This window comes from Myotis lucifugus, unplaced genomic scaffold (assembly GCF_000147115.1).
Source record: "Myotis lucifugus unplaced genomic scaffold, Myoluc2.0 scaffold_330, whole genome shotgun sequence".
Classification (NCBI taxonomy): Eukaryota; Metazoa; Chordata; class Mammalia; order Chiroptera; family Vespertilionidae; genus Myotis; species Myotis lucifugus.
The window spans coordinates 63,289-90,466 of NW_005871378.1; the positions used below are offsets into that span (position 1 = coordinate 63,289).

At 52.6% G+C, this 27,178-nt stretch overlaps 1 protein-coding gene across 4 annotated transcripts in view; it reads left to right on the forward strand.

Moving 5' to 3' along the window:
• Positions 1-135: 135 nt before the first annotated feature.
• Positions 136-27,178, forward strand: part of ZCCHC24 (zinc finger CCHC-type containing 24) — a 98,636-nt gene continuing 71,593 nt past the window's right edge. For 2 of the 4 annotated variants that reach the window (XM_014466242.2, XM_014466241.2), the window contains exons 1-2: positions 140-515; positions 11,503-11,703. In XM_014466242.2, coding sequence (XP_014321728.1) covers positions 273-515; positions 11,503-11,703 — 444 coding nt within the window. In that variant the 5' untranslated portion in view covers positions 140-272. Of the gene's footprint in view, positions 516-11,502; positions 11,704-27,178 lie in introns of all 4 variants that reach the window. The other 2 variants (XM_023764398.1, XM_006100844.3) reach the window with 2 other exon arrangements.

The following is a 27,178-nucleotide window of genomic DNA, read 5'->3' on the forward strand; positions in this document are numbered from 1 at the left end:
GGGCGGGCGGGCGGCGCCGAGGGGGCGGGCCCAAAAGTTTCCTGCCCAACTTTCGCTGCCTCCTTCCTCCGCCCGCGCGCGGCGGCCGCAGTCTGGGGAGGCGGCGGCGGCGGCGGCGGCTGCGGGCAGCGGGCGGGGCGCAGGGCGCGGGGCGATCGCCGTCGGGGCTCGGGCGGCGGGCAGTGGGCTCAGGCTCCCCGGTGCCCGCCCCTCCGCTGGAGGTGGAGGGCGCGAGCGGGCTGCCGGGGAGGGGCCGGCACCGCCGCCGCAAAATGAGCCTGCTGTCGGCCATCGACACCAGCGCCTCGGTGTACCAGCCGGCCCAGCTGCTCAACTGGGTCTACCTGTCGCTGCAGGACACGCACCAGGCGAGCGCCTTCGATGCCTTCCGGCCCGAGCCCCCCGCCGGCGCTGCGCCTCCAGAGCTGGCTTTCGGCAAGGGCCGCCCGGAGCAGCTGGGCTCGCCCCTGCACTCCAGCTATCTCAACAGCTTCTTCCAGCTGCAGCGCGGAGAGGTGGGTGCCCCTGCGCGCCCCCGCTCTCCGTCGACAGCGCGGGGCCTTTTCCTATCTGCCCCGCGCTTCCTGGCGGGGCCCGGCTCCGTACTGCCCGGCCCTCCTTGGCTTGGCTTTGCTCAGCTCTGCCAAACTCGCTGCCCGAAGTCCCCGGGGCGCCGGGAGCGCGTCACCTCCCGGCTGAGCCCAGCCGGGAGCAGCTCGGGCGCGGGCGGGGCCCTCCCGTCTCCTCTCCCAGCCCCCAGCGCCCTGCTTGAAGGGGGGAGGGGGGCAGGGAGGCGACGGGGCGGGGGGCTCCGGATTCTCTCCAGACAGCCGGGCGGGGAGCCCCTTCCAAGTGCCCTTCCCACACCCAACCCCATCCCCTTCTTGGCCACCGCTAGCTGGGACGGACAGGGGGACCTCAAATCCGTTCTCCATCGACCTCGGCGGTTTCCGACCCAAGGGGCACCCTGGAGAGCAGTGACTCGCCCAGAGGCCTTTACCTGCTGTTCGCACGCTGGGACCCCCAGAAACGTCCTCCAGCTGCTCGCCCTCCCCCAGCCACATAGGAAGTGGTTTTTGAGGGCTTGACCCCACCGACTGCGCTGTCCCCCGCCCTCCCAGCCTGGAAGGAAATGAAAGGGAAATCCTCTTGAGCTCTTGGGAGGGGGGCTGGTAGCGGGAGAGGTTCCAGCTGCCAGTGCCTTCCCCAGAAACCTGGGCCGGCTGCTTGCAAAGTCTGCTCCTGGGTGGATTCAGTTACAGAGTCGGAGGGGCAGGGCATCTTCCCAGCTACATAAACACACAGACTGCCAGGAACTCCCAGCCTTTTTGAGGGTCTTCAGAGTCTTCCCATATCCCACTCCCCTCTCTCTCCCGCTGGACTCCTCCTCCTCCCCCACTCCCACTTGCTCCTGCTTCATTTGTGAACTGCAGACACCCTTCTGTGGCCTTCACTCACTCCCCTCTGGCAGCTCCCCCTGTAAAAGTTCAGGGGGAAGGGGTGAGGGAGAGGACACCCATGAGGGTAATTTTCCTTCAAGACTTGAACACACCAGTTAGTTTTAAGAGAGACAGAGGCCTGACGTTTGGAGGAGAAGGCCTGTGTAGACCAGTGCAGGGGGGATGAAGGGTGAGACAGAGGGTCACCCTTTCTGGCCCCATCACGTGTTCAGCTCTGCCTTTATTGGCCAGGGGAGACTGGACATATAGCATGCTGGCCTCAGGGGTAGAGGTGGGCTGGTGCCCGGGAGCGGAGAGGGGACCTGTGCTGGGCTGGCTGGGCACAGCTGAGGGAGAGGAGCGTGGAGTGGCAGCCTTTGGTGCCAGGAGAAAGAATTTGTATGCCAAAGCTCTTTGTAAATTGTAAAGCACTCTCCACACGAGGAATTATTCTTGGCTGGGAATCTTTCTTTCTTGTAAGAGGCTTTGCTGCCTCTTCAGGGAACTGGCTGCAGGGATCAGTGATTTGGAGGGACAGTGTGTGGGGTCTTTTTTCAGTGTGTGGGTCTTCTCTTACCAAACATTCGTTGAGCTCCGTGTAGGCCCCTGGGGATTCACTCACAGGCTCACGGGGCCCAGGTTAGAAGATAGACAGGAAGATACAGGGTGAATGGTTGCGTGATTTCATGGGGGTCCTGTGGAAGCCCTAAGGGAGGAGGGTGACTGTGACCCGCAGGACAAGTGGGGGTCCCTAATCAGCCCCTGCTAGCTTTCCACTGCCCCCACCCTATGGTGTGGCCTTGTTCCCCACTGAGAACAGGGGTTTGGGGCCATCAGGAGTCCCCTATGGGAGGAGTTTGATGTGCCTCCTCTTGGAAATTTCTGTCGCCCAGGATCCTGGCTGGCTCTCAGTGAGCCCTGGCTTCCTGTCCCTGCACTGCTGCTTACCTCAGTTTCCCCATGACAAGGCACATTCCTTCCCTGGGGCCCAAAAAGTCTCTTATGACCTGACTTTGGGGGAGCCTCAGTTCACCCAAATGTTACATGCCGTCTCTGCTGTTCTCAGGGATGGGTGTATGGGGTCTGAGAGCTGTACAAACAGGGGAGGATGTGTCCACAGATAGGCTGCATTAGGGGAGGCAGCAGAGGCCCCCCTGTGCTCCGAGGCCGGTGGCTTCCTCGGAGAGGCTGAAGGCCCTCCTGGCTTTGGGCTCAGCCACGCTCACCTCCCAGCCACTTGCCTCCTGACCCCTCATGGAACCCCAGCTGTGCTGCTGCGGGTGGGCCTTTCCTGCATCTAGGACTGGGCCAGGGACCTAATGTGGCTCCAAAATAGCAACTGGCTGAGAAGGCAGGAGAAAATCCTGCCCACCTGCATGCTACCAAGGGGCTGGCCGGAGAGGAAGCAGGTTGTGTGTGGCCCGGAGGGGACTCTCCGAAGGGACCCAGGGGCCCAGGAGCGTCGCCATTCTGTGCGAGGCTGACAGGCCCGGTGGCAGTGCCTGCGAATGTGACTTGCATGCTGACCGCTGACCACGGCCTGTCTGCGCCAGTCTCTGTGCCAAGAGCCCACCCCCTCCTGCACCACCCCCAGGCTGCTCCCACCACAATAGCAAAACACCATGAATGCAGCTGGGATTTGGGGGTGGGGTGGGGACATGGGGGCACAGAAGCCCATTGTGCCCCTGGAACCTCAGCTCTGGAAACTGAAGATAAGCCAAGGGCACTGAGTGGAGCACTGGCCCTGGAAGCAGAGCGAGGGAGAGAGATGGCAGAGTTCGGGGGCAAGTGCAGGAGCATCGGCAGGTGACTTGGATGCCTGGGATTGCTCCTCAGTGTCTCAGCTCGTGGTGAGGATGCCAGGCCAAAGCAGGCACAGGCCCTTCGTGCAGTTTTTTTTTTTTTTTTAAGGTCCCTGGGTCTAGTAACTTGGTCTTATGAACCCCTGTGACAACTATATGTCACTGGAGAGAGACTCCTGAGTGCCTTGGCGTAGCACATCTCTCTCTCCAGGTACCCAAGGAAGGCAGCTCTAGAGGGAGTCAGGGCTGGGCATGGGGGCTTCCCTGCCAAGTTTTGTTTGGAATTAAAATTCACAGCAGTGTGCGTCCTGTGGGACTCCTTCCAGAGAAGTGCTTACCACCTGCTGCATTAGCTCTGTGCTCCTCAGAGGGATGCCCAGGGACCCTCCTGGGTAGTTCCTGTACCTGCAGATATGGCTGTGCCAGTCCAGGTTCAATGAGGGCAGCCATTTTCTTTTCCTCTTCCTCCAGGGACAGGTATGGCTTGGAGATGTGGCCTTAAGGTCAAGTGATGCTTTGTGGGGGTCAGGGAAAGACTCTGGGCTCAAATGCATTTGGAAAGCAGAGCATACTGTCCCTCCTTTGGAGACACACAGTGCCCTCTTGCACAGTAAATCAAGGCTCTGAGAAGTCCTGGAGCACAAAACCTGTTAGCCTTTCTTCAACCCCTCATTCTCCATACCTATTTGATTGGAGCACATTTTTGGCACAGAACACCTACCAGTGTTCGTCAGAACATCTCCAAGCCCAGGAGACGCCCCATCGGGCAGACCTCTCCCTTGTTCCCACCCACAGGAGGCTCCTCCTGGAGCTGTGAACCAGGTCCCAGCACTTCTTCTGCAGCCCTGAGGACCCTCCTCTTTACCGCTCTGGCCCGCCTGCCCGTGGGAGATTTGAGAACAGCAACAAGGGTGTCACAGGCTTAACAGCAATTCTGCATAGACAGGGCTCTAAGTACCCCAGGAGGAGCGACTGTGGGCTCCTGTTTTAAAAGGGCCCCAGGTCTTGACAGTCTTCTGAAGGTTTTGACTTGTTACCTGTGCCCTCCAAGGTATAGATGAGCCACGAGGTCACCTGACCAGTGTGGATGTGTAGAACAAAGCCAAATACCTGTGTGAGGATGAGAGTTTGCCTCACTGGGCCTAAGAGTGGGGTTTCAGGAGCTGAATTTGTTCCCAGCAGCCCTTGCAGTCTGTGTGGGTGGGGTGGGGGTGCAGACCCAGGAGCTTGAGAGGATGCCTGGCTCCCTTCGGCCTCCCCCTGGGAATCTGAGCTCTGACTCAAGCAAGGAGGACCGTCATTGGAGGCCCTGTTGGCTGAGGCGGCCTGACCCTCCCATCAAATTAAGTTAACGGAGTAGGCCTAGCCTCAGAGAGACCTCACCTCAGGGACCTTTTGGGTCAGGTGGGAGTGAGGAAAGCAAGCAGCATTAGTAATTACTAATCAGCAGCAGCATCCCCATTGTCCAGATGGGGAAACTAAGGCTCTTCAAAAGGAGAATGCAACAGGAAATCGGTGGCAGACCCAGGGCTCCAGCCCAGGTCTCAGGACGCTGGTGTGTGTGTGTGTGTGTGTGTGTGTGTGTGTGTGTGTGTGTGTGTGTGGTGTATAATCTTTTATTCTGTCCTCTGGCCATACTGGTCTGCTCGAGGTTTCTGAAAACACCAGGCAGTCCCACTTCTCAAAGCTTTTGCACTTGCTCTTGCACTTCTCAAAGCTTTTGCACTTGCTCTTGCTTCCACCTAAAATGCTATTCCCTGCCCTTGTACAACCAACAGACTCCAAATTACTTCTTTATTGCGTAAGCCCCTCCTCTGAGAGGCTTTACCTGGCTGTCACGGGGAGCACACCTCCTCCAGCTTCTCTGTCCATGACAGAAGAATCGTATGTGCTTCCGGTAAAGCATGTCTTAACAGTTGGTCTTGCCATGAAATGCACACTGGATGTGTCTGTCTCAATAGCACTGTTGTCAGCACTCTGAGAGCAGGAATCCTTACAGTCCTAGCATCCGATGCTTAGTCAATGCCCAGGCCATACTCGGTGCTCAGTTAACGTTTACTGGGTGGGTGTGTGGGAAGATGACTTGAATCGCACCTTCTCCTCTATTCTCCCTCCAGACATGTGACTATGTGAAAGCTCTCCTCAGTCCCTTAGCCTCTTGTTTTATCTCACAGAAGAATTGTTTATGGATCTTGATTAATTGGAAAGAGATGACTTGGAGATGGTGAAATCTTGTCCCTAGAGCAGTCCCAGCAGATGCCTAGATATGCTGATGGTTCTTAACTTTCTTGGTTATCGACCTCTTTGAGAGTCTAAAGATGGCTAGAGTCTCTCTCCTTACCACAGTGCACAGAGCCCAGCATACATGCACACGCAGACACACATGGCTGTGCATGATTTCAAGAGGATCATGGCACCTTATGTCAACAAAGGCCCCCTGCTATTGGAGCTGCAAGCCTCAGTGGTAGCCCAGACTGAGTAAATCTTAGGGTCCCTTCTAGTTCTCAGATTCAGATTCACACTTTCTGCTTTCATTCAGCGAATGCATTCTAGCAGTGAGAGGCAGCCTGGTCCCCAGTGCTGATGAGCTAGCTGGGCAGAGGGCATATGGCTGTGAAACGTGAGCACCTGTCACATGATTGGTGACTTGGGCCGGAGTAGGAAGGACTGGGAGGGGAGGGGGTCTCCCTGTGCCTCTGTGCCTTGTCCTGCTGCCACTGCTCCTCCACCTCCTGGTCCTTTTCCAATTCCTCTCTCCCTGCTCCTCCCCTACCAAAAAGAACATGGGTTGCTTTTTAAAATTAGCAGGTCTCACTGAGTGCTGGCTGTATTTGCAGAACTATGTTTTGCACGTCCTGGGTGAATGGACCTCAGGAGGCAATGGTGCCCTTGGGGGTCCTGGGTGAAGGGTTGCCTGGGGAAGGCTGCCAGCTCCTGACCTACAGGTCAGCTTGAACCATGGAAACAAAGAGGAGCAGGGCTGGGGTCTGACCTCGGCCAGGGAAGCCTCCCATCAGATGGGGCTTCATTTTCCCATTGGCCGACTCCTTGTCTTGACAACCTCTCCCCAAGCCCAGCCCACATCCGCCTCTGCTTGTGTGTACAGGGTGCGTGCCTGCGTGCGTGCACTTGACTTGGAGCCCCAGATAGACGCGAGGGGTAGATGTGCAGATCCCTTGGAGAAGGGGTGGGGTCATTTGTGAGATGAATGGTTTCTTGTCTCAAAGAGAGAAGCATGGGCGCGCGCGTCCGTGTTGAGCATACAGGGGAGACTTTTGGGGTAAGAAAGCAGTTGTTCAACTGATGAAAGAATCCCCACAAAGCTGGAGATTAGCATCAGAGGTTCCCCCTCCGGATCCATCTCAGGCCTGCGGGGCAGGGCTCATTATTTGCTTGTGCCAGGCCCCCTGGGATGCTGCCCTTGTCATTGCCTGGCCCCTTCATGCCCTTCCCTGCAGGTGCTGCTCCGGGTCCGCTAGCAGTCCTATCTTTCTGCCCTGCACTGGGCTCTTCTCCCTCTCGCTGGTCTCGGAAGCTTCTGCCCACCTGGCCTGTCTCCCACCTACTTCACCCTCTTGCTGTCCTGGTGTGGGGAGGAGTGGGGGATGGGAGGAGAGAGGGAGCACAGCTTGGCAGGCTGAGTCAGCCCTGGGAATCTCTGCCTCTGTACCCCAAATCCCTCAGCAGAACCCCAACCCCAGGGCCCAGATCCCTCACGTGGCCCAAAAAAGCTGGTGCCTCATCTTGCCAGTGCCCAGGGGCTCGGCAATATGATGTCAGGAGGCCTCTGTGCCAAGAAGCGTGGTTCACACCTGGCACTTCCCTCTGGCTCCCCTTCCCGGCGGGGAAGCCAAGCCTTGGAGGCCGAGTGGTGGCTGACGTAGGACAGGCCACCAGACCTGCATGTGTGTGAATCTCCTCTCAGCCGTCCATGTGCTTGGGCAAGTTGCTGAGCCTCAGTTTCCAGTTCAGTAAAATAAATGCCGAGGACTGAGAACGGGAGAGCTTCTAGTCTAGTATGTGACACAAGCAGGATGTCTTCCCCCCTAACGTTCCCCAGCAGCCAAGCCAGACCTCGGAGAAGTTCCAGCAACGGGCAGGAGCCTGACTCTGTCCCCCAGGGTGGTGTGAGGACCCCTCTCTTCCTGCTGGCTGCTTGGGCCGCTGACCCAGGGAGGAAGGACAGTGGCTCCCCCGTCCCAGGCTGGCGATTAGGGCCTTGATGGCCCAGAGGCTTCCGCCCATCACACTAGGGGCTGCTCCCAACCAGTGCCCAGAGCAGCTGAATCTGGGGTGAGACCACCCTGCGACTTAGTCCACAGGAACTCAGAGCCCTCAACCTAAACCCTTCAAGCTGTTAAGGCATCCGTTCCCTCTCCTGTCAAGTGGGACTCCCAGGCCCTCCCCTGCCTGTGGTGGTCGGCACCCAGGACTGTCCCGTGTAAGGAGCAGCCCAACCGTCTGGGCTCTGGAGGGACAAGGGTTGCAGGGTTTGCCTTCAGGGATGTCTGACCTTGTGGAGACATGAGGAGGCATCACCTTGCAAAGAGATCAGAGAGACTCAGAGCTCCTCCAGGCAAGGGCAGGGGGGTCATGGGTGCTCCTACCCCCGCCTGCAGCATTGAGGAGCAGGGCTATGGCAGGGAGGCCCAGGAGCCCCGGAGGAGGCTGGGGCCTCTGGGACTAGTGGCGCCTCAGGAGCACCTGAATCTGGGCTTTTCACACTGTCCCGAGGCCTGAGTGAGGGAAGGGGTGGCTTCCAGGCCCCACCACTGGGTTAGAACCTGGTCAGGAGCCGGGTCCTGGAGGAGGTTTGGATGGGCACAGAGGGGCCTCCGGGGGCAGACAGCAAGCAGAACTGGAGGTGGGAAAGCAGTTGCTCCGTGTGACGCAGAGAGGAGCAGCCCGGCTGTTGCCGAGTGAGGGGCTGACGGATGCAGGGGGGGCGGCCCAGCCTTGCCCTCGGCCTTAGAGGGCAGGACCTAGGCCAGGCTGAGTGCTGTCTGCACGCTGGGCCCCGGGGGTATCTGTCAGCTCCTGGTGTCGGGAATGAGGCTGCAGGGACTGTCAGGCCTGCCCACCGCCGCTGCTCCGTTTCACATCTCGCACATGGGAAACCCGGGAGGTCAGGCCCGGCTCCGCACCCAGAAGGGAGGAAGCGGCGTCCTGGCCTCCTCTCCATCCAGTCGCCACAGGCCGCCAGGCCGACTCACCTTTCACCTCCATGGCCCGAGCTGCTCCTGGGACTTCGGAGAGGAAACAGTTTGCCGCCCCACCCACCCTTGCGACATTGACAGGCAGGCCTCCTGGCCCTTGGGCTGGCCGTGTGCCCAGGTCTGGGTCTCAGTTTCTCCATCTGTGAGGGTGAGGCTGTGTCAGCTCACCTCTCCTTCCAGCTCCGAGGTGGTACCATCTTGACTTGGGCTGGAGCACCGTGAGGGACAGGCTGGAGCCCGGAGCTGGGGGTGGGGAGGGGGGAGAGCAGTGAGGAGAGGACTCTGGCTGGCCCTCTGACCAGGAGCTGCTTTTGTGACGGGCAAAGTGTGACCCTCGTGGGTGTCGAGCTGCCAGCGAGAGGGCAGGCTGCGCAGAGGCCTCAGGCTGCCCAGGGATAGCAGCAGGGCCATGGGCAGGGGCGCGTGCCCACAGACAAGGGAAAGGTTTGCAGGCTCTGGCACCCACCACGCTTCCCCTTCCTCTCGACGACCCTCTGCCAAAACAGTCCTGATTGATGCCTGTGGACTTGCTTAAATCTCATCCAGAAAAGAAAAGGAAAAGAAAAGGGGGGAAAGAGGGTTGTTATTTGTGAAATTGCATTTCCCAGCCGTGAGGGTGACTCACGCATTTGGAGCTTCGAGTTTCTGTTTGGATGAACTTTTCTCTGGGAGGCTGGGCCGAGCTGCCCTGCCTCAGGCCAGTGGGTGAGGAGAGGCCTAGAGTCCACCTCAGGAGAGACCTGACAGTTGGAAAGTTCAGGTGCTCCCCCAGGTGACGCGGGGCTGGTTGTACTGAACTACCCGGGGGAGCTTTAAAAATGCAGATTCAAGCCCAGCCAGCATAGCTCAGTGGCTGAGCATTGACCTGTGAACAAGGAGGTCGCGGTTCGATTCCCTGTCAGGGCACATGCCTGGATTGCAGGCTCAATCCCCAGTAGGGGGCGTGTAGGAGGCAGCCGATCAATGATTCTCTCCCATCTCTCTCTCTCTCCCTCTCCCTTTCTCTCTCTGAAATAAATAAAAATATTTTTTTAAAAAAGAATTGCCAAAATGATAGACGTTATGTATGTATCGTTTAGCACAATAACAACAGCAGAGTCCAGGTCCCCAGGTGGCTGTGTTCTAGGTTTGAAGCAGGGCCCAGAAAACTGTATTTAAGTTTCCCAGGCCATTCAATACAAGTTGGAACATACTCATCTAATCTGTACAAAGGGAGACAATGACTCATCGGGTTGTGAGCATCAGCTGTCTTAACATGTGTCAAGTTTGCAGGCCTTGGTACAAAGTAGATGCTCAGTTAACATCTCATCTCATTCCCACCGGAGCCCTCCCACACCCCCAAGGCTGTTCAGTCCTGGCTCCTACCCATCCAGGGATGGGGACCTTCTGTTTCTCAGGGTGGACCACCCCATCTTGGGCCATCTGAGGGCCGGAGAGTTGCCCTCAGACCTGCGGGTTTGTGTGGTATCTTCTACTGGTCCAGGGTGGCATGGTAGCACTGGGCAGTGGCAGAGCAGAGATGGCCATTGGGAGCCCTCGAATTCTGTGCCCAGTGGCTGGGGGCAACTGTGTTGGGCCTGGGCTGCCCTGGACATGGTCTGTGTCTCCCTTCCAGGCCTCGGCTCCAGGGCACACCTGCCCGAGGGAACAGGCTGAGAGGGGAGGGCAGGCCGCAGTCACACGGCAGGGGGCTTGGGGGGCCCCAGAAGAGTGTAGCACCCAGATGGTGAGGGCTGTGTCCTCTAGAAGGGGAGTCCAGACCCCAGAGACAGAACAAGTAGGGAGACTGAGGCGGACATGTGTGAGCGGTGGGGTTTGTCCTGGTTGTGGGGGTGCCTGCTCCCTTGGGGCAGGCTCTCAGCTCACCTCCTTCCCCTTCTCACACTGAGGGGACACAGAAAGGACCGTCGCCACCCTGGGCCGCTGTCTGCCCCATCTTTGTAAGGGAGCCGGAGGCAACTTCCTCTCAGGGCCTCTCCTCGCCCATCAGCCTGGGGACTCCTGAGAACAAGGCCGTGTCTCTCCATTAGACCCACGGCCCCCCAAGGCCACTGTTCACGCCCGGAGTTCTCAGGCACTAAACTGGGGTCAGGGTGCCCACGCCCATGCCCAGGCCTGTCACTGACCCTCCTGAGGAAGCTGCCTCTTCCCAGCCTTGGCTTTGACCCAGGATAGGGAGCCATGGCCTCACCGCAGGCCCCACCTTCACCAAATTCCAGTGTGCCTGGCCAGGGAGCCGGGGACTCCTATAAATAGAGGGTGTATACAGCAGGAGGGGGCCTGGGCCTCGTCTGCTTTGAAGCCAGGCGAGACATCTGGTTCCTGTCAGCTGGAGGTGGGAGAGGTGAGAGAGGTGGGAGAGGTGGCCACTTCCTCCCTGGGCTCCCAGATAGCCGGCCGGGCCGGGCCCAGGGCTCCCCGGACACAGTCTGCACAGGCCTTGTGCTGCCGGAGACCCGGCAAGCGCTGGCCCTCAGGCTGCTCTCTGCTCAGTGGAAACCATGCTGCCCCGGTGTTCTGCTTCCTTACAAGTGGAGGAAACTGAGTCAGCTCTGACATAAGGGACGTGTCCCCAGTCCTTCCACCAGTGAGTGGCAGAGCCCCTAACCCAGCAGGTGGTTCGTGCTGACCGGCGTATCTCCTGGCAGTGCGTGGAGAAGGACTAATGGGAAAAATAACTCGCACTGTCATCGGCATCACCGCCCTCTACCAACCGAGCCGATGCGAGTGCCGGGCGGGAGACGCGTGCTATACGTTTGTGACTTCCGTTATCTTACAGAAACCCTAGGAGACAGGTATCATTCTTCCCGTTTTCCAGATGGGCCACTGGCCCAGAGTGGCTAACTGGCTTGCCCATGGACCCACGACTAGATTTGGATTTGAACCCAAGCTCCAGGAGGCCAGAGCCCGTGGGCATCGGGGTCATTGTGAATTCGTGTGTGTCTGTGTGTGTGTGTGTGTGTGCCCAACAGGAAATGTCCCTGAAGTCATGGCTGTGGCTGAGTGTGTCAGGCCTCTGGGCCCTCACAGCCTCTGTCCCCACAGGCCCTGAGCAGCAGCGTGTACAAGAGCACCTCGCCCTACGGCTCCCTCAACAACATCGCCGACGGCCTCAGCTCCCTCACCGAGCACTTCTCCGACCTGACCCTGACCTCTGAGACCCGGAAGCCCAGCAAGAGACCCCCGCCCAACTACCTGTGCCACCTGTGTTTCAACAAAGGACACTACATCAAGGACTGCCCCCAGGTAAGGCAGCCTGGCCCGGTGCGGCTCTGGACCCCTGCTGCGCTGTGGGCAGCTTCTGTGGACGGGCAGCCCTGCTCTGCCCCCTTCCCGGAGCAGGGGGCCCTGGGCCCCCTCTGGTCTCCACCTTCTTGTCCCCCTGGTATTCCTGAGGAAGCCTGGCTGGTGTGAGCGGGGCAGAGGCCCAGCGCGGACCTGTACAGTAAGGCAGCAGTCTGGGTGGGGGACCCCAAAATGAGGTTTGGGACCTTCAGTCCCTACCCGTCTTCCTGCCAGGGCGGGTCCTGTTACTGTGAGGCGTGAGGTGGGACAGGGGCCAGCAGCCTCCTCACAGCTCTCCCCTGAGACCCCATCTCCTCGCACTCACAGGGAAGGAATGCGGGCTCTGGGCCAGGAATCCAGATGTGCGCCCCTCCCCCAGACCCACCTCTGCCTGCTCTGCAGCAGGCTTCCTCCTCAGCCCGCTGCCTGCAGTGCGGAGGGGGCTGCCCCACCATGGGGCTGGGGAAGGCACTGTGGGGGGAGGGAAGGGGAGTAGGAGATTGGGGGTCTCTCACCGAATGCTTCGCCGAGACGGGGTGGGGCGCTGGGGCAGCTCCCACCCACGAGGTGAGCCGGAATCCTGGGGAGAGAGGTCAACAGTTGTTTTAAATGCGGTGCGAGATTATCGGCGATTTTCCCCTATTATTTTTTCATATTTTCCAGTGTTTTTATGATGTGGTACTACTTATTTTGTGTATGTAATGGAAATGGAATCCTGTAAACTCAGAAAACCCATGCTGTCTCACCCTCCAGATGTTGGAAGCCGAGGGCATGGCTGGGTGGGGCCGGTCCCCGAAGGACCGGGAGGCTGCGATGTGCTTCTTGCTCAGCACTCCCCTCACAGTGGCCCTGCCATGCTTTCTGTCCCCGCTGCTTCGAGCACAGCCAGGCGTGGCCAGTCAGTGTGGCCTGGGAGCGTGTGAAAGCACAGACGCTCAGGCCTCCCAGAGCTGCATTGTAGTGAGACCCCCTCCCTGTGATTCACGTCAGGGACCTTGGCCTCCCTCTACCCCGAGCAAGAGAGGCCCTCCCTGGTTAGGGGCAGCCGACCCACTGTGGCCGACCCACTGTGGCCGTTCTCCACATCCACATCCTGTGGGCCCGTCTTCCCCTCAGTATAGAGTCAGCAGGGCTCTGGCCTGAGATCTCAGCAGAAGGTGAGGCCCCACCCTCCAGGGGCTCTCTGAGTAGGACCAGGGCCAAAGGAGCAACTGAGGACCCCGTTGGTCTTCAGAGTTGTGTCCGTGGCCCACCCATGGACAGCACCCCTAGTGCCCTCCCCAGCTGAGCCCGCCGCAGAGGGGTTCTCTGCTCTCAGTCATGCACAGCAACACCTCACAAACTGCCCTCCATCCCTCCCTGCCTGCAGCCTGGGAGGGGGCAGAGCAGGACACAGGCGCTGTGATAAGTGGTCCTCCAGCATCATTGCGTTCAGTGCTCACAGCTACCCAGCATGCCAAGTGCTCATATTAGCCTTGTGCTACCTCATGCTTTGTCTCAGTCAAGGACTACACAGGACCATTGATCTGGAGGATCCAGGAATTTATTCCCTCCCCCCAGGTGGTGACAGTCAGACGCTGGGCCTGAGGAGGTGTGCTCACGCTGGGCTCAGCCTGGGAAGGCTTCCAGGAGAAGGAGGGCTTGAGTGGGGCTGGCAGGTTGATGGGAGAAGAGCAGCAGATCCTCCCACAACATGACCCTTATCCCAAGGCAAAGGGTGGTGAGCCAGAGGTGGGGGGCTGGGACAGGGGCGTGTGCGTGTGTGTGCGTGTGTGTGTGTGTGTGTGTGTGATCGCACTGCCCTCTCCGGACAGGGCCAGAGCTCTTCTCAATGTGGGCAGGGTGTCCCTGCCCTCGGCGCCTCTCTTGCCAGCGCAGAGCTAACCTGGTTTTTCCTTTATGTGGATTGTACAGTGTGTTCACTTACCTTGTGCAGGGCTCTTAACCCTCTGGCAGAATTAGGAGTAATAGCTCCATTTTACAGCTGAAGAAACAGAGCCCAGGGAGGTGAGGTGCTGAGGAGAGGGCGGGGAATATGGGCACCCAGTCCTGGGACCTCTGTGCTCTTTGCCCCTTGAGCACCCAGGCCACCAGGTGAGACACCCATGGCCTGTGGAGCCTCAGTTTCTCCCTTCTGGCCCCATCACAAACCTGCTTCTATCTGGGACTCCTGGAGGCCCAACGACCTCCCTCCACCCTTTACAAGAGGTAGAGGGCAAAGGCTCAAAATGTCAATTTCATCATCGTAAAATGAAGCTAATGAGGACACTAACTCATAGGATTGTGAGGGTCCAGTGGAACAATGCATGGAAAGTGCTTGGCACAGTGCCTGGCACACAGTGGGCACTTAATAAGTGTTGGCTAGCGCTGGTGTTCTGCCACTGGTCACTACACCCCCCTGGCAAGGTACTAGGTGTTTCAGCAGGCTGGAATGTGGTTGGATGCTCCCCACTCCTCACCTGACCGCAAGCTCAGGGGCAGTGCTGGGCTAGATTCAGCTCTGTACCCCTCACTGTCTGACCCCCAAGAGATCACGCATAGCAGGTACTGAGGGCAAACCTTCCTGAATGGAGGGATGTGTGAAGAAGGCTTTTATAAGGCCTGGAAATCTTTGCTCAAGCAAAATATTATAAATATCTCAGAATATGTAGTATTTAAAAGTGGAATGCTTATTTTGGTAATAACTAATGAGATATAATTTACTGACCATGTAATTTACCCATTTAAAGTGTGTGGTTCAGTTATAGAACACTTTCGTCACCTCAAAAAGATACCTCACACTCTTTAGCTGTCACCCTCTGTTCCCCAGCCCCTAGGAAACCATTGATCTACTTTCTGTCTGTATAGATTTGCCAGTTCTTGATGTTTCATATGAATAGAATCATATACTATGTGGTTTTTGTGCCTAGATTCTTTCACTTAGCATATTGTGTTTAAGTTTCATTCATCAGTTCCTGATTTGGGAAGTGTTCCATTCTCTTTTCTGAAAGATTTTGTAAGAATTAATATTAATTTTTTCTTAATTGTTTGGTGACATTCAGCTATGAAAGCATCAGAGCTTGGGCTTTCTTTTGTGGGTAGATTTTTTAAATTACTAGTTCAATCTCTTCTCTTGTTACAGGTCTACTCAGATTTTCTATTTCTTCTGGAGTCAGTTTCTGTAGTTTGTGTGTGTCTTTCTAGGACACAAACTACACATACAGTTGTTCATACTATTCTATTATAATTCTTCTTATCTCTGCAAGCTTGGTATTAATGTCCCCCTCTTTCATCTCTGATTCTGGTAATTTGAGTCTTTTCTCTTTTTTTTCCTTGGTCAAGCTAGGTAAAGTTTTGTCAATTTCATTGAACTTTTCAAAGAACCAACATTGGGTTTAGTTACTTTCCTTTATTATTTTTCTATTTTCTATTTCATTGCTTTCCAGTTTATTCTTTTAAAAATTATGGCAAAATACATATAAATAAAATTTACCATCTTAACCATTTTTAAGTGTATAGTTCAGTGGCTTAAGTACATTCACATTGTTGTACCACCATCAACGCCACCCAACTACAAACCTCTTTTCATCTTGCAAAACTGTCCCCATTAAACAATGACTCCCTTTCTTTCTCTCCCCTAGCCCCTGCACCATTTTACTTTCTGTCTCTGTGAACTTGACTACTCTAGGAACATCTTTTAAGTGGAATCGTACAGTATTTGTTCTTTTGTAACTGACTTATTTCACTTATAATGTCCCGAAGGTTCATTCGAGATATAGTATGTGACAAGATTTCCTTCCTTCCTATATTTTTATATCCTTACCCGAGGATAAGTTTTTATTGATTTTAGAGAGAAAGGGAGAGGGAGAGGGAGAGGGAGAGGGAGAGGGAGAGGGAGAGGGAGAGGGAGAGGGAGAGGGAGAGAGAGAGAAACATTTATGTGTGAGAGAGAAACATTAATGGGTTGCCTCCCATACACACCCTGATCAGGGATTGAACCACAACCTTTGGTGCATGGGACAACGCTCCAACCGACTGAGCCATCCGGCCAGGGTGATAATATTTCGTGTGTGTGTGTGTGTGTGTGTGTGTGTGTGTGTGTGTGATTACCACATTCTGTTTATCCATTTATTCTTCAATGAACAACTGGCATGCTTCCACCTTTTGGCTATTGTGAATAATGCTGTAATGAACATGGGTGTACAAATATTCTTCTGAGTCCTTGCTTTTTTAAAAAAAATATATTTTATTGATTTTTTTTTTTTTTTTACAGAGAGGAAGGGAGAGGGATAGAGAGTTAGAAACATCTATCAGCTGCCTCCTGCACACTCCCCACTGGGGATGTGCCCGCAACCAAGGTACATGCCCTTGACTGGAATCGAACCTGGGACCCTTGAGTCCGCAGGCCGATGCTCTATCCACTGAGCCAAACCGGTTAGGGCTGAGTCCTTGCTTTTAAGTCTTCACTCTAATCATTGTATTTCCTTCCTTCAGCTTGCTTTGAGTTTATTTTCTCTTCTTTTTCTAGTTTCTTGAGGTGGAAGGTTGGGTTACTGACTTTACATTCTTTCTTCCTTCTCATATGTACAGCACATCATCATTTGGTGTGCCTTCACTGTAACATCGATGAGATGCCGTCGAAAGTTCACTCCTGTTTATATCAATTAGCCCATGATGAAATCGGTTTCGTTATTCGTGTTTCACTTAAAGTCACATAATCCTACCAACGACATTGAGGTTTACAACTACACATTTTCCTCTGAGCTGCATCCCATAGGTTTTGGAGTGTCTTGTCTTCATTTTAACCTATCCCAGGGTATTTTCTGATATTGCTTTTCCTTTTTTGACGCACTGGTGATTTAGAAGTGCGTTGTTTAAAATCCACATATTTATGAGTTTCCCAGTTATCTTTTTAAAATGATTTCTAATTTTATTCTAATGTGGTCACAGAACATACTTTATGTTATTCCGATGCTTCTAACTTGATTGTGGATTATTCCGTAGCCTAGCAGGTGGCTACCTTAGAGAACGGCTCGTGTGCACTTGAGAAGAATGTAGCCTGCGTTGTTGGGTGGGATCCTCTATAGATGTCTGCTAGGTCTGTTTGGTTTATAGTGTTGTTCACGTCTTCTGAATCCTTGAAATTCTGCCTACTTCTCTGTCATTATAGGAAGTAGGGGTACTGAAAACTCCATTATTGTTTAATTGCCTATTTTTTCTTCAATTCTGCCAGTTTTTGCTGCATGTATTTTGGTGCTCTGTTATTAGGTACATCTATGTTTATAATTGAATTTCCCTGGTTGATCCTTTTTATCATTAAAAATGCCCTCTTTATCTCTAATAACATTTTCTATTTTAAAACCTATTTTGTTTGATATTAGTGTAGCCAGCTATTTTTATGGTTGCCGTTTACATGATTGATCTTTTCCTTTATTTTTATATTTTTAACTTTCAATCTGTTCAAATCTTTGACCCTAGAGTGTGTCTCCTATAGATAACCTACAGTTAGATCTTGGTTTACTTTTTATCCAATCTGACAGTCTCTGCCTTTTGTTTGGCTTTTTTAATCCATTCACATTATTGATAATGCTATTGTTAATGCTCTTTTGAGATATGCTATTATTGATATAGTTGGATTTGGCTCCATTTTACTTTCTGTTTTCCAAACTACTCATGTTTTTTCTTGTCTTCTATTCTTCCTTTCCTCCTTCCTTTTGCATTAAATGATATTTTTAATGTAACATTTTAATTTCTTTAATGAAAAATTTTTAACTATTTTTAAAGCTATTTCCTTAGTGGTTGCTCCAGGGCTTATCTTATATATCTTAACTTACCAGAGTCTGTTTCAGATGTATACCGATTTAATGCCAAGGAGATATAGGGCTGCCACTCTTATATAGCTCTAGTCTCTTTTTCTTCTTGGTGGTGATATTATAGTTGTACATATTACATCTATATATGTTATAAATTCAACAATACTTGTTATAACTATTACTTTATATAATTTTATGTGTTTTAAAGGCTGAAAGAAGAAAGGAAAGCAAATATATATATGAGAGAGCAAATACACACACACACACACACACATATATATATATATATATATATATATATATATATATATATATGCTAGAGCTTTTGTCAGATTAGCCTTCTTATTTCCTATTTCTGGTTCTCTTCATTTGTTGTTGTAGATTCAAGTTACCACTTGGAGTCATTTTCTTCTTTTAAATTTAAATTCTTTATTGTTGAAAGTATTACATAAGTCTTCTTTCCCCCCCATTGACCTCTCCCCGGCCACTCCCACCCCCCAGCACATGCCCTCACCCCCCTACTGTCTGTGTCCATGGGTTATGCTCATATGCATGCATACAAGTCCTTTGGTTGATCTTTTACACCCCTCCCCACCCTCACCTGCCTTCCCTCTGAGGTTGACCAGTCTGTTTGATGCTTCTATGTCTCTGGATCTATTTTTGTTCATCAGTTTATGTTGTTCATTATATTCCACAAATGAGTGAGATCATGTGATATTTATCTTTCTCCAACTGGCTTATTTTGCTTAGCATAATGCTCTCCAGGTCCATCCATGCTGTTGCAAATGGTAAGAGTTCTTTCTTTTTTACAGCAGTGAGTATTCCATTGTGTAGATGTACCACAGTTTTTTAATCCACTCATCTGCTGATGGGCACTTAGGCTATTTCCAATCTTAGCTATTGTAAATTGTGCTGCTGTGAACATAGGGGTGCATATATTTTTTCTGATGGGTGTTTCTGATTTCTTGAGATATATTCCTAGAAGTGGGGTCACTGGGTCAAATGGGAGTTCCATTTTTAATTTCTTGAGGAAACTCCATACTGCCTTCCATAGTGGCTGCACCAGTCTGCATTCCCACCAGCAGTGCACGAGGGTTCCTTTTTCTCCCCATCCTCGCCAGCACTTGTCGTTTGTTGATTTGTTGATGATGGCCATTCTGACAGGTGTGAGATGGTACCTCATTGTTGTTTTGATTTGCATCTCTCGGATGATTAGTAACTTTGAGCATTTTTTTATATGTCTCTTGACCTTCTGTATGTCCTCTTTTGAAAAGGGTTTATGTAGATCTTTTGCCCATTTTTGATTGGATTGTTTATCTTCCTTTTGTTAAGTTGTATGAGTTCCCTCTAAATTTTGGAGATTAAACCCTTATCTGGGATAACATTAGCAAATATGTTCTCCCATGCAGTGGGCTCTCTTGTTGTTTTGTTGATGGTTTCTTTTGCTGTGCAGAAGCTTTTTATTTTGATATAGTCCCATTTGTTTATTTTCTCCTTAGTTTCCATTGTCCTAGGAGATGTATTGGTAAAGATATTGCTACACGATATGTCTGATATTTTGCTGCCTTTGGATTCTTCTAAAATTTTCATGGTTTCCCATCTTACATTTAAGTCTTCTATCCATTTTGAGTTTATTTCTTAGCCCAAGACAGATTTGTGCTTACCTGCGTCCTTTGTGCTATTGTTGGCAAATATATTATATTTCTATATATTATAGGACAAATAGTGTAATTATATACATATTGTTTTATTTTTTTGTTAATCTTCACCCAAGGATATTTTTTTCCATTGATTTTTAGAGAGAGTGGAAGGTAGAGAAGGGATGAGGGGCGAGAGAGAAACATCAGTGTGAGAGAAACACATTGATTGGTTGCCTCCCCATGTGCTTTGACTGGGGTAGAGATCAAACCTGCAACCCAGGTATGTGTCCTTGACCAGGAATTGAACCCAGTGCACTGGCTGACTCTATCCACTGAACCATACTGGCCAGAGCCATATTGTTTTATACAATTGTTTTTTTTTTCTTTTTAATATATTTTTATTGATTTCAGAGAGGAAGGGGAGGGAGAGAGAGATAGACATATCAGTGATGAGAGATAATCACTGATCGGTTGCCTCCTGCATGCCCTACACTGGGAATTGAGCCTGCAACTGGGTATGTGCCCTGACCAGGAATTGAACTGTTGACCTCCTGGTTCATAAGTCCATGCTCAACCATTGAGCCCTGTTGGCCAGGCTACAATTGCTTTTTACATCAGCTACAGCGGTTCTCAACCTGTGGGTCACGACCATCGGGAAACACATATAGCATATCAGATATTTACATTACGATTCATAACAGTAGCAAAATTACAGTTATAAAGTAGCAACGAAAATAATTTTATGGTTGGGGGTCACCACAACATGAGGAACTGTATTAAAGGGTTGCAGCATTAGGAAGGTTGAGAACCACTAAACAAGAAGCAAAAGGAAATACTTATTTACACTGTCTTTTACATTACACAATCCCCTAATCAGTGCTCTTTGTTTTTTTCCATGTGTATTTACACTACTGCTTTCAGCCTGAAGAATTTCCTTTAGCATTTCTTGAAAGATTGCTGTGCTAGCAATGAAATCTCTGTTTTTGTTTATTTGGGAATGTCTTTATCTCACTTTCATTTTAAAGATAGCTTTGCTGGGTATAGAATTCTTGGCTGACTTGTTTTATTTTCCTTTGAGTACATTGACTGTGTTATCTTACTGCCCTTTGACCTCCATTGTTTCTTATGAGAAGTCAGTTGTTAATATTATTGGCATTCCATTGTAAATGGTGTGTTATTTTTCTCTTGATGCTTTCAAGATATCCTCCTTGTTTTAGCTTTCAGCAGTTTTACTCTGGTGTGTTCATTTGTGGCTCTCCTCACATTTCTCCTACTTGGAGTCTCTGGAGCTGCTTAGATGTGTTGATTAAAGTTTTTCATCAGATTGGAAAGTTTTCAGCCATTATTTCTTTGAATATTTTTCCTGCTCTTTTCTCCTCCCCTGTGGAATGATTTTTAAATGATCTAAATGCCTTTACACTTTTAAATGGACTAACTGGGAGTGGGATGTGCAGAAGCCCGAGCCAGCCCTGCCTAGCTCCTGAAGCTGTTCATGCAGGGCTCTGAGGAAGGCAGCAGTGAAAGTGCTGCTAAAACGCTCACTGCCAGTGCCCTGGTGGCACAACCAGGAACCAGGGGATGGAAACCTATTCTTTTCCAACCTTAAGGGTAGGATAGAGGTATCCAGAGCTCAGCTCATCAGACCGATGGGGTTTCTCATAGGTCCCGGGGGTATTCTCGGGGGATTGGGTTCTGTAGGAAGACTGGGAGAACCCAAAGCAGAGATGGAAGGTGCTGGAGACCAGTTTCCAATTCACCGAAGGGCAGCCCCTGTTGTGGGGTGAGATTTGCGTGGACCAGGGTCCGTCTCCAGCCAATGTCAGGACTGGCTCAAGAAGTCTAGGGAGCCAAGAATGTCTACCATTCAGTTCTTGAAAAGCCTGCCTCTACTGCTGTCCACAGACAGTGTGCCAGGCCTCTAGTTCAAGGGTAATAATAACATTAACAACAATAATAATAGTTTCTAAGCATTGAGTGTAATGCGTAATATGCATTAGCTCATTTAATTATTTAAAAAACTCTACCAATTGATTACCAGATGATAAAGCTGAGGCCCAGAGAAGTTAAGTGACTTGCCTAAAGTCACACAGCTAATGTGGAATTGGAACTTGGGGTCTTCCCAATTCCAGAGCCCATGCTTTTCAAAATAGGTTCTACTATCTACCTTTGCATCCAAACTTGGCTCCTCACTATCATTCTCAGAAAGTCAGGGTTTAAAAAAAAGATGGATTACTAGAAATAAAGAGGGACAACGACAACATAGACAGAGGTCATACTAGGCCTGGTCTGGCCATGTCGATGTGTTCAGTCGATTCCACCACTGGTCCAGTTCCAGGGTGTCTACTGCCCCAGGGCAGTCAAGGAGGCCAGGGCTGGTTTGGGGCTGCCCGCTGTAGAGGCTACAGAGATCCCAGGTGGCTGTAGGAGAGCCCTGGTTGCTATCTGTTGGGCCTGTCTGCCTGGGCATCGCATGCTGGCCTCTGACACCCATGTGGCAGGACCGTGAAGACCCGAGCAACAGTACGTGCTCAGCCTGCTGCACTTGCCTGCATACGTATGTGGGTTTGTGGTGAGGACTTGGCACGGTTCCACATCTGTGCCCAGGACACAGTCTATTTAGGACAGAGCCAGACTCAGGACTCACTACAATCCCCAGCCCTGCCTGAGCGCCTACTGTGTGCCAGGCCTAGGCTAGGTAAGGCCCTACCCCTGTCCTCAGTGTGATGACAGAGACACTGTTGGCCTTTCAGGGTGATCAGGGCTACATGTGAGGTTTGCAGTGAGAAACTAGTTCTGCCTGAGCTTCTGGGAGACCTCCGAGGGGAGGAGTCTGGGCTTGGAGGGGGCAGGGGGGAACACCTTCCAAGCCATTATGTTTCTAACAGGAGAATTGCAGGCCTTGGTGACAGCTGGCCCTCTGGATGCCTGAGGGGAGGAGCAGGAGGTGTGGCCACCGCTGTGGTGAAGGCCTGTGTGCCAGGCTGCACACACTTGGACTTTATCTGGCGGGAAGGGAAAAGCCACCCAAGGGTTTTAAGTGACATCCCAGACTGGCAGGTTGAAATATCACAAAGGAAGGAAGGAAGGAAAGTCACACTGGTGGCAGGTTAGAGGCTGGGTTGGAGGAGGCAATTCTCCAGACAAAACCAGTCCAGGAACATGGATAGAGGATAAAGCCAGATACAGGGCAGGACTGAGCAAAAATTGGAGGTGAGGGACAAATTCTGGACACCATGAGATTGTAGCATCTGTGGGGCAGGTGACCATGAGGGGGAGGGGCAGAGGGCTAAGGGGTCAGGAGGGCTGCCAGCTTTCTGAGGTGACCACCTGGGCAAGTGTGGTGCTACTAACTGGGATTCACATATACCTGCCTGAATGGATAGGCTCTCCTTCCTCTATTCCAGTGGTTCTCAACCTTCCTAATGCCGTGACCCTTTAATACAGTTCCTCATGTTGTGGTGACCCCCAACCATAAAATTATTTTCCTTGCTACTTCATAACTGTAATTTTGCTACTGTTGTGAATCGTAATGTAAATATCTGATATGCAGGGTGTATTTTGTTACAAATTGAACATAATTAAAGCATAGTGATTAATCACAAAGACAATATGTAATTATATATGTGTTTTCCCGTGGTCTTAGGCAACCCCTGTGAAAGGGTCGTTCGACCCCCAAGGGGTCGCGACCCACAGGTTGAGAACCACTGCTCTATTCATTCAGCAAGTATTTACTGAACACCTGTTATGGCCCAACGTGTCAGGGTGCCACAAGGAACAGCCCAGGACGGACCCGTCTTGTGGAGCTCACCCTCTAGTCGGTGAAGTTAGACAACAGGCAGAGGTTAAGAAGATGAGGAGAGAGCAGGTAGGAGCCTCGCTCTGCAGGGCACGAGGCTCTGACGGACAAACAGCAGGCAGGCTATGTTACGGGCCCACAGAAATGCTTTAGCGTTTCTTATTTTAAAGCCGGGAGAAAAGAATAAATAAACTAATCATGGATCCAGCCGGGATAATGCTTGTCTTTATACCAATGCAGCAATGAAATATCATTTTTAACAACTTTTTTACAGAGGAACTGGCCCACAGGAGTCACACTGTGGCCCTGAGGAATCTCCGTGGCTGCTTTAGATGGGGGGCCACCGCGGGCCTCTCTGGGGGTAGGATGTGAAAACTCCAGCTCTCACCTGCCATCTGAAGGTCAGACAGGGTCAGGGTCCATATGCTCACATAAGCACCCTGATCTTAGGGAGGGGACAGCTTGTTGAGGTCAAAGGAAACGGCTTCAATTTTATAACCTAATGACCAGAGTTCAAATTCCAGCTCTGCTGTTTACTTGCTGTGCAACCTTGACCAAGCTATTTAACCTCTCTGGGCCACCTTTCCTCACCTCCAAAATGTATGTGCGATTTGGGGTCAGTGCAGGGCTTCCTGCCCAATGGCCTACCTGGCACGTCTGTAGGAATGGAGACTGGGGTGCAGATGGGGGCAGTACCTCCAGGTCCTGGCATCCGTTCTCTAATCCCTCTGTCCACCCTTCATGGTGGTCAGGCCCAGCCACACCCGGCCTGGCAACCGTCCACTGAGCTGAAAACAGAAATTCTCTAAGTCCCAGCCTCCACCACTCGCAAGGCATCCTTAGGGGGCCGGTTACTGCTTTGAGGGGTGGCTGAGGGTGTTGTCACCTGTGCTCCCACATCAGCGGAGGATGGGCGCTGTGAGGGGCCTGGGGAGGGCTGGGCTCAGGGAGCTGCTGGTCCTGAGTCAGCATGCCCAGCGCTGCTAATGGGATCCAGATGTCAGACAGAAAACAATCGTCACCCCCACCCATCTGGCGGCTCGGGTTTCCTGGAGATCGAAAAAGAAGAAGAAAAATAGAACAGGGAAAGAATCGAATCCTAGAACAGCTGAAACCTTAGAGGAGGGATGTAAATTGTTTCAGGGTCCTGCTGGGGGGAGGGACGGGAGGCAACGGGGAGGCAGAGACTGGTCCAGACTCCATTGCCTGACCGGTCTCTGTATCGCTCTGGACCCAGGTGGGAGCAGCCTGGTCCCTGTGGGTGTCCCCAGGAGGCCGGGAGGGCCTAGGCCAGTGATGGCGAACCTTCTGAGCTCGGCGTGTCAGCATTTTGAAAAACCCTAACTTAACTCTGGTGCCGTGTCACATATAGAAATTTTTTGATACTTGCAACCATAGTAAAACAAAGACTTATATTTTTGATATTTATTTTATATATTTAAATGCCATTTAACAAAGAAAAATCAACCAAAAAAATGAGTTCGCGTGTCACCTCTGACACGCGTGACATAGGTTCGCCATCACTGGCCTAGGCCATCAGCCCGTGTCTGATCCCTGCCTGGGTTTCCAATTTCCCATTCAGGTGCTGACCTCACTGCAGGCCTGGGTCTCATCGGCCGGAGTGGCTGCAGCCTGGTGAGGTGACAGGCCGAGGGGGATGAGGGTGTTGGGATTTCCCCTGCAGAACCCGGGGCCAGGGCGCTGATTGGTTCAGACCCATCCATGTGCCGGTGGGGAAACAGGTTTCCTCACAGCACGGGCCCTGCATGTTATGAAAGATCAATAGAGCGAGGACGGGAAGGAGGTGGGGAAGGAAGAAAGGAATACTGGGGAGAAGGAGGGAGGGAGAGAGGACACAGCGTCATGATAGCTTCCACTGAGGAAGAACTGGGTCCGGGCCTGTGAGCACCGCAGGCATCATTGCAGCGGCCCCTCAGGAGCCTGGGGCTGGCTCGCTGGCCAAGGGGCCTGGGTTGCGATGCTCCAGCGCTTGGCACAGAACCTGGAATGTGGCGAGTGCCCAGGGAATGCTAGCCTGGCTGCGTGTTGCTGGGGATGGTGTGCTGACTGCTGGCATTGGCCTTTCCGCGGCCCTCTCCTTGCGATGTGGGGAGGTGCACCGCCTGGAGCAGCCCCCGACTCTGCCTCGAACTAACGGGGGCCTTTGGGAAAAGGCAATGTCTTTAGGTCTCAATTTTCTCTTCCGTAAGATGAAGATCATGATACCTTTAATGATACCTTTAAAAGATACTTCATTAGGACATGCTTATTGATATTAGAGAGAGAGGAAGTGGGAGGGTGGGAGAGAGAATCGATGTGGGAAACATCAATCGGTTGTCTCCTGCTTGCGCTCTGACGGGGGATGGAACCTGCAACCTGGTTATGTGTCCTGACTGGGACTCGAACCCGCAACCTTTTTTGGTGTACAGGATGATGCTCCAACCAACTGAGCTGCACCAGACAGGGCAGTTATTTCACACAAAGTGCTTAGCAGAGAGCCGGGCACCCCATATGTACCGAGTGTTCTGTTGTGACTGTGAATGACTGTCATTATTTTTATGCCTCAGATGGTTCGCGACGTTCCAGAGGTGCTTCAGGGCTGGGGGGGCCATCAGAGGGGGCCCTGGTCCTCCATCGCACCCTCATCCCACAGAGGGGGCTGCCTTGGGGATGGGCTGCAGGGAGGCCATGCAACAAGGCCCTGCTTTCTCAGGAGCCTTGGGGTGGGGGCAGGGCAGGCTCTGGCGACTCTGGGTCACCCAGGTTGGCTTGAAGGGTGAGGAGGGAGGGACTGGGTCCTGGAGGCTCTGCTTGGCACAGGGTGGGTGCTCCCGGAGGAGGGGTGGTGGGGCATGGCTGGAAGGTGCCCAGTGCCACCTGTGGCCTGTCAGCTCCGCTCCGGCCAGGCAGGGGGATGACCCTGCCAAGTGCTCTCCCTGGCACAGACAAACGAGAGCAGCTGCAGGGGGGATGGAGAGGCGGGGCACAGGGCGTGGGGCTCACAGGCAGTCACTTGTACGTCCTTCCTGCTGCTCCAGACCAGCAGGGAAGAGTCCCACAGGGCCACTTTCACATCCTCAGCCGCCAGTTCTCCTTTTTTTTTTTTCTTTAAAAAATGTTTTTGTTGATTTTCAGGGAGAGGAAAGGGGAGGGAAAGAGAAATGGAAACATCAATGATGAGAGGGAATCATCGATCGGCTGCCGCCTGCACGCCCCCTACTGGGGATTGAGCCCTGAAACCTGGGCATGTGCCCTGACCGGGAATCAAAGCGTGACCTCATGGTTCATGGGTCAACGCTCAACCACTGAGCCATGCCGGCCAGGCAGCTCTCCTTTTAAATGGACCACAGATGGTGACTCGGAGCGCCCGTGTTCCCATACTTATCGGAGCCCCCAGGATATTGCCATATCGATTGACCTCACCTTCTCATTCCTCTGCCCCTGGGCCCCAAGGGACAGGGATGCTGGCAGAGCCTGGGAGCTAGGAACCATCCTGGTCCTTGAATCACCTGCAAGGCTTAGTGGATGGAGACCTGGAGGGGAGCAGTTGCATCCTTGGGTGCCTGGTGTCACCTTCTCCTGGCAGCCTGCTCTGATTTCACCTGTCCCCAAGCTCAAAAGGATTGCTCTCCTCTGAACACTGGAAGGACCCCCTTCACTCACTCACTCACCCACTCACTCACTAACAACCCCATGGCCTGCTGTAGGCCACACTCTTGACCCGAGCCTCTCACACGGCTTGCTTTCCTCTTGAGTAGTTCAGGGCGATGGAAGGTTCTGACTGGGTCGTGTTCTGCTCCCCTCAGCCTCAGTGCACAGGCAGCCGAGTCTCCCGAGGTGGCCTCAGACCTCACTGTGCCCTGTCCCGCTGTGTCCCCACTGTGCGCTCACAGTTTCACCTCGGCATCTGTGAAAGGGGCTTACCACCGTGTGGGTGTTCTGGGAAATGTGTGGGCAAAGCAGCGGACTCAGGGCTTGGTGGCCAACAGCAGTCAGTGGCAGCTCTCTTGTTGGTATACCTGTCAGGTTGCTGGGCCCCCAGCCCGTCTGCCCTCGTTTGTAAAGTGAGGATCAGGAGCTTGGCTCTGCGGGGTTGGTGTGAGGGAGGTAAGCATCAGCCTGGATGCCAGGGCATTGAGCCTCCTTGCCCTGCCCCACCCGGCCAGGCAGCTCACCCCACACAGGTGCGCACCCGCACCTGCACACAC